The following is a 7,405-nucleotide window of genomic DNA, read 5'->3' on the forward strand; positions in this document are numbered from 1 at the left end:
CTGAGTTCAATTCCCAGCAACCACATGGTGGCTCACAACCATCTGTAATGGGATCTGATGCCCTCTTCTGGTGTGTCTGAAGACAGCTACAGTGTTCTCACATACATTAAATAAATAAATCTTTTAAAAAAAAAAAGAAACATCATACAAATGAACAAACGGCCTTCCACCCCAGCTAAGATATCCTCTCATACCAGAGGCCCAAAGCCGGTACTTAATTTGCATCTACCCACAGCAGGGCGTCCTACGTTATGTCCTCCCAAACCAGGAACTTAGTTTATATATATTACATATATTATACATCCTTCCACAGGGGATACTTACTTTATGTCCTCCCCGTAGCAGATAGTAGTGTCTTCCGTCAAGAGTTCACAGGCAAAACCTATGTTTTCTGCAGTTTCTACAACAGAGCAAAATTAAGTTAACTGTTATTTCTGCTTATCTAAGCCATGTTAAGTGTCCCTTATCTGAAAAGCTTGGGTCCATAAGTGTTTGCGATTTTGTTCTTTGGAGTATGTGTGAGTGTACGCTCATACTCGATACACACACACACACACACACACACACACACACACACACTATCTAGAGGGTGGAATGCAAGTCTAAACAGGAAGTCACTTGTATTCCAGACGAGCCTAACACACACAACCTATATATAAAATATAAACTACTTATACAACTTCATACAAATCACATGCATTTGACCATGGCTTGTGTAGTATGAAGACAGGTGGTATCATGCCAGGGCTAAAAGATTTTCAGATTTTCAGCATTTGAGGGATTTCCTGATAATATTTTCCACTCTTGATCATAGCCACATTTAACCACATATGCTTTTTTTCTGTAGCTATGCATAAAACCCACAACGAAGAATTTTTTTCCTCTGTAATGAAATGAGTCAGAGTCAAAGTTTACTTTGAGACACTCTTAATAATTAAATGCACTAGCCGGGTGGTGGTGGTGCTCGCCTTTAATCCTAGCACTTGGGAGGCAGAGGCAGGCAGATTTCTGAGTTCGAGGCCAGCCTGGTCTACAGAGTGAGTTCCAGGACAGCCAGGGCTACACAGAGAAACCCTGTCTCAAAAAACAAACAAACAAACAAACAAACACCCCCCCCCAAATTAAATGCACTATGCCATCAAGCCCCGAAGTTGCTTATGTAACCAGTTAATGCCCATTAAAACACTGAACATTCCTATCCTGTGGCTTAACCACCGAGTTAAGGGTTGGAGCAAGGATGGCTGTTTCCATGAACCCTCACATAAGGCTGCTGCTCAGGAGCCCCTCCCCTTCTTTGCATTAACACCCACAGGTATTTGCCGGAGGGCAGGGCTGTGCTTCTCTCTGGAGAGTGTTGGAATGAGAAAGTAGCAGTCTCTGGAGGAAGGACTGGTAGAAAAGGAATCGGTGATGAACAATGACCAGGTTAACTTTTAAGTTTAAATGTGAAACGATTTCCTAGCACAAAAAAAAAAATGTTTGCTATAATTTTCAAGACCTGAAATAGGCAGGGAAACCAAAGCTGCTGTAGCAACATTTTGTATTGTTCTAGTCTGTGTTCAGCAGATGGCAGAGTGCTAGAGAGACCGGAGGGACAGGGACGTGGCCTTTCCAGAAGAGCTCACCTCTGGCTGGAGAGAGAGAAGGATTTGATCAAGGTGGACTGGACTAGGAGGAGGGTTTTTAAGAGGAAGGAGCCCCTTCATTCCCAGGGGAAGGGAAGTCTATAAAGATCATGTTAGACAAAGGAAAGGAAATAGCAGCTATAAATACTGTGACTTAACAATGTGTCCCCCAAATGATAGATTACCCTATATTACCCTTTTTGTCTCCGGTGAGTACCCAGATCTTAATGTCAGCTTTTGCAAGTTTTGAAATGGTTTCTGGGACTCCATCCTGTAGCTTGTCTTCAATAGCAGTGGCTCCCAAGAGCTGGAATAGACAAAATTAGCAGATAAAAAGTATCTTTAAATGCAATTTGCCAACGTCTACGAAGGGGAGCTAATGACATAGATGCTAGGATGGCAATGGCTGGCACTGTCATCGAAAGCTGGGACACAGCTCAAACCAAAGCACCCAAAAATGTGCTTCTTAAACAATTTAATTTACTGAGGCAGAAAGGGCAAGTATAGATACAGGGTGTATGAGGCCTCACCCTGAAAATCTAGCACTACAGAGGCAGAGCTAGAGGCTCGCCCACAAATTAGAGGCTAACCTGGGCTATATGGTGCGTTCCCCAAATAAAAAAAAGTACAAGCACAAAAAGATGTTAAAGATCCACTTTCATTGTGTTTTGGAGCTGTAGAAATGTAAGCCCATTTCTCAAGCTAAAGGTATTACACTTTTGTATATAAATTCAAGAAAGCAGGTGGCAGGGGCAGGGGCAGGGAGGGGGTGCTGGCTCAGTAGTTAGGAGCACAGGCTGCTCTTCCAAAGGTCCTGAGTTCAATTCCCAGCAACCACATAGTGGCTCACAACCATCTGTAATGGGATCTGATGCCCAATTCTGTCATGCAGGCATACATGCAAATAGAGAACTTAGATACATAAATAAATCTTTAAAAATTTTAAGAAAACCATGTATGACTTTCTTAACATTTTTTTTGCTCTAAACTTTCCCATTATTTAAACTGATTTAGTAATTCTCTCAATAAAATTACTAAATGCTAGTTTGTTGCCATTTAAGTATCAAATGAAATTTTTTTACTGCTATAAGTTCAAGGCCAGTCTGAACCACAAAGTGAGTGCAAGACCAGCCAAGGCAGTTTAGAAAGGAGCCTGCCTTAAAAAAAATTAAAAATGTCTTTTCTGTTTTATTATATCAACTTTTATCTGCTGAACAAGAAAAATTCAAATGATGTAGCTGCTTGAACCAACTGTATACATCAGAGAATTCCCTCTAAACTGTGACATCAGAGATGCAATGAATCAAAAATGCAAATTTGTTCAGAATATCAGGGAGAGAGTTAGTAGGGCTGAACTCACAATCAAGTCTTTCTCAATCTCCTCGTACACTTTATCCAACGCTTCATCTCGGTTGCTTGAGGCCACACTGGCGGCCATAAACTTCTTATTCCATTCTGCAAATTCTTTTTCTTCAATTTCCTTGTAGCACAAGCACAGGGTTCTGAGAGTCTCACTTGCAAAGATCTGTTTTATTTAAAAGACAAAATCCACCCATGCAAAGAATAGTTACTTTCCAAAAAAAAAATCATTTTAAAAACTACATTTATAGTGTGTGTATGTGTGTGTGTGCTCGAGAGTGCATGTGTGTATACACATGAGCGCACACATTCATACATGCCTGTCATGGCACATATGCAGGTCTCATCAGTCTTGGAAAAAAGTGCCTTTTTCTGTTGAGCCATTCCATAGAGTCACAAGAACTTTTCTTGATCTATTTGTATGTAGATTAAGTGTGAAACCTTACTTTAAAGTGAGAGAATTTAAAAAGAGCACATTGGCTATGAAGTCTTGTTAGTTTTGCTTCTGTAAGGATTCCAGGGGTCCTACACATTCTATTTCTAGCACCTAAATTAGATGAAGCAAACAAACAAACATCTGTCTTTCTTTTAAATCAAGTCACAAGAATAAATAAACCCCATTGCTGTTAATGACAAAGACAATAATGAAGAGTGCAATCATGGTGTACACAGAGACATGGCAAATCCAGGACTCCTGCCCTCAAACTGTGTCTCAAATCCAGTCAACTACGAACTCTCAACCAAACACAGATACCAAATCAAGTTTAAAACTGGCAAGCGACTGTCAAATTGGATCAAACATTAAGGAAAAGCTTTTGTGGAAAGTTGTCCTGTGGTGAACAGGTTCACAAAGTTTTCTATCTGAACTGCTAAGGTCTTCATTTCGCAGTCCCATCTTCTGTAGCTGAGGCAGCAGGGCTGAGACAACCACAGATTGACTTCCAAGGAGTCTTTGGATGGGTCGTCAGTGTGCTGACCTCACTGAGGCTGCCCTTGTTCTCATGAGAACTCATTCATTCTATGTATCGGTGCATACCCTGAAAGTGTGACCTCACTCAGTAAATAACGCTTACCAGGTTTCTCTGCTAGGACTTTGGCTGACCCCTAAAGCTCAATGGATTCTTTTTTATTTTTATTTTTTAAATATTTTTTAATTTTTTGTATATGAGTACACTGAAGCTGTTTTCAGACACACCAGAAGAGGGCATCAGATTCCATAACAGATTATTGTGAGCTACCATGTGGTTGGTTGCTGGGAATTGAACTGAGGACCTCTGGAAGAACAGTCAGTGCTCCTAACCACTGAGACATATTGCCAGTCCCTAAATGGATTCTTAGAGGACAGAAACAACCTTTTCTTAGGAACCTCTTTACTTCAGGAACCTAGGCAGTGGGCTTTCTCTTGCAACGCTATGTCACAGAAGAGCGTTTTCCTTCAGTCTTCATATGGAGATTGATAATTCACTTCATATAATAAGTATCTGCCCCAAAGGCACAAAGTTGGGGGAAAAAAAGGATGACGATACCCTCAGGACCTCACCACCATAGTATAACTTAATGTAGAATTGGTGGGATGCTCCCAAAGTGCAAGTCTCAGATACATTCTAATGGCTCTATAGGGAGTTAGCATGTAGCCCCCCAAGACAAAGCTCTGCAGCTGTGGAGTATATAGGTCATAGCAAAGGTATCAGAACTCAGTGGTCTAATAATTTGCTTCACTATCCTGCCCTATAGAAATGCTTTCTTTCCTTCCCTCTATACCTAGAATTTGCTAAAACTCTTGGCGACCACAGAGATAATAAAGTCTACAGTTCAGGGCAAACTGTTCTTTGCTTAAAGTCCCCTGGAAGAGCAATAAAGTCCTGCAGACTCGGATGCTAAGAAAGGGCATCACCATCATTTTCTGGGACGTTGGCAGCAAGAGCAAAACTACCACCCATCATGTTTCTACTCTGGTGTTGCCAGCCCCACGACACCAGAGTGAAGGGAGGGTTCACTAACTGTGTGCATAGTTTTTGTGTGGCCGAGGAGACAGTCCCAGAAGGCAAGAGGGGACTCTCCAAGCAGAAACAGTGAAGGTGAGACTCACATCCAGGGCATCCTGTGTTTCTTGCTTCGTAGGATTCATCCGATGGAGCCGTTCATAAATCACGGTGTCAGCACCTTTACAGTACAGCCGGATGCTACCTTCTGGGGTCCTCACTGGTAGCAAGGGAAGGAGAGGCAGTAATAAAGTTAGGTTTGGTTCCTTATTTAAAAAACAAACAAACAAACAAACAAACAAACAAACCACATTTGTCACATGAAGTGCTGCGCTCAACAAACTTGGCAAGCTGCCACCTTTATTGAATGGAACAGTGAGACAGATATGAAAATATTCAGTCTGGGTCAGTTCAGTTTTCTGTATCCTTTTACGGGCTCCATAATATGTGCAGTGATTTGTGGAAGCTAATGTCTTCCATAGAATTTTCTTTGTCCACACAAACCAATAGGACTCTTTTTTACCGTCTTTGAGCTCATACCATTTGTTGCCTTTAACAAGGCTCCTGTGACCATTTCCTTAGAGTGCTCAGTCTGTACAACAATATAATCATAGAATATGCCCCATTGCTAACTAGATTTTCAGTCCTCTGAAGTAAGTTCCAGCCATGATCACCAGTCTACAATCAGTAGGACACCCAGAAATCACTGAATAAAATGTAAATCTACTCATTAAAAACTCGGCATCACAGTGGGAAAGTTCACGGACACATTTTTACAACCAAGCAACAGTAACATCACCCTCCACAAGATGTCTTTGGAGGAGGACACCTCGAGAAGGGCAGAGTATCAGTAAGTAACCTTTATGCCAACAACGTGTGACCAGGTTTATAAGCATCAAGGGACAGTAGACAAACCCCAAATTCTACAATATTCTATTCAATATTCAATATTCAGGCTATTCTACAATAAACCTGGCCCCGCTTTTGGGAAATGCCAATATATGAAAGATTCAAAGAGGACAAAGAATTGGCCTTTATTCAGAATCATGATTATCTAAAACACTAATTGATCTCTAAACCCAAACCCCAAACAAATGGAAGGAGTGAGATAGGGACAAAGAAGAGGGGACACCAGAACACCATTTTGAAGGGTTCCTGGTAAGACCTGAAAATGCCTGTAGGCTAGCTCTATAGAGTGCAGGGGATAACGCTGTATCAATGCAAGTTTCCGATTCTGACCACTCATATACATCTACGGTTCTTGTTGGTAGGGAATATCTGTAGTGTTTGTATAGGAAAGGTAGGCATATTTGACCTGTAGTTACTTTGAAGTAATTCAGAAGATATCTGATAGATACCTGTATCTATAATCAAACTGACAAAGGAACTGTAGACAATGTTAAAAACTGATACCACAGAGTATACAAAAGTACCACCCTAGGTTGGAAATTATTTCAAACCATTCAGAAAAAGACATTAAAATCTAAAATGAGACATTCCTCTCTGTCTGGCGGCCTGTTAAGATCCTAGACTGGAGGTAAGGCTGGGACTCATGGGCACAGCCTTTCCTGCTCAGACCTCCCTTTCCTGGCCTCAAGCAGAGAAGTGTGGAGAGGCGACCTGAAAGTAAAGGAAGATAAGTCGGGTCATCACTGCCCTTGACACTGCGGACCTGGCAGGCCGCAGCTGTCCGCGTGAGTAGTGAGTAGCGGCAGAGTGGAGAACAGAGGGGAAAAAAATTTTTTTTTTCAGGAAATCTGGACACTCTCAGAAGTCAATTGTCCATCTATGCTCTCTTTTACTTAAACATCGCTGATTAAAACGGAGACAAGGCACATGGAGTGGAAGGATCCAGACAGCCTGCGGTAGAGACCCACCGATGATAGACATCCGCTTTCGGTCGCTGTTGAAATCCAAAATGGCAAGCACGTTGTAGGTCCTCTCTGAGCCCAGTTCGCTGACGGTGATGGTGTTCTGCGTCCGGGCGAGAAAGGCAAAGCCGAAGTTCCTGGCAGCGTTTACCAGGGCGCCTTCGTCAGGAGAAGCGGCCTGGTAGTTGATCTGACCTGAGGAGGGAAGCAGGAGAGAAATGTCAGAATTGTTGTGAGTCTGAGCTTGGGAGCCATGCCTGAGCTCTGTGCTGAGACAGCTCTGTGGGGTTCAGCACACTGCGGAGAAAACAAGCCAGTTGGTCTGAAGGGTTACTCTTCTCTTCTCTTCTCTTCTCTTCTCTTCTCTTCTCTTCTCTTCTCTTCTCTTCTCTTCTCTTCTCTTCTCTTCTCTCTTCTCTTTTCCCTTTTCTCCTCTCCTCTCTTGTCTCTTGTCTCTCCCCCTCCCCTCCCCTCCCCTCTTTTCTTTCTTTCTTTCTTTCTTTCTTTCTTTCTTTCTTTCTTTCTTTCTTTCTTTCTTTCTTTCTTTCTTTCTTTTCTTTCTCTCTCT

At 42.1% G+C, this 7,405-nt stretch overlaps 1 protein-coding gene across 1 annotated transcript in view; it reads right to left on the reverse strand.

Moving 5' to 3' along the window:
• Atp8b1 (ATPase phospholipid transporting 8B1) overlaps positions 1–7,405 on the reverse strand; it is a 138,788-nt gene that overhangs the window by 19,956 nt on the left and 111,427 nt on the right. The window contains exons 16-20 of the mRNA XM_021150778.2: positions 6,844–7,032; positions 5,074–5,186; positions 2,986–3,150; positions 1,821–1,932; positions 325–400 (exon numbers count right to left, since the gene is read on the reverse strand). Of these exons, the coding sequence (XP_021006437.1) occupies positions 325–400; positions 1,821–1,932; positions 2,986–3,150; positions 5,074–5,186; positions 6,844–7,032 (655 nt within the window). The remainder of the gene's footprint in view (positions 1–324; positions 401–1,820; positions 1,933–2,985; positions 3,151–5,073; positions 5,187–6,843; positions 7,033–7,405) is intronic.

Source organism: Mus caroli, chromosome 18 (assembly GCF_900094665.2).
Source record: "Mus caroli chromosome 18, CAROLI_EIJ_v1.1, whole genome shotgun sequence".
Taxonomy (NCBI): Eukaryota; Metazoa; Chordata; class Mammalia; order Rodentia; family Muridae; genus Mus; species Mus caroli.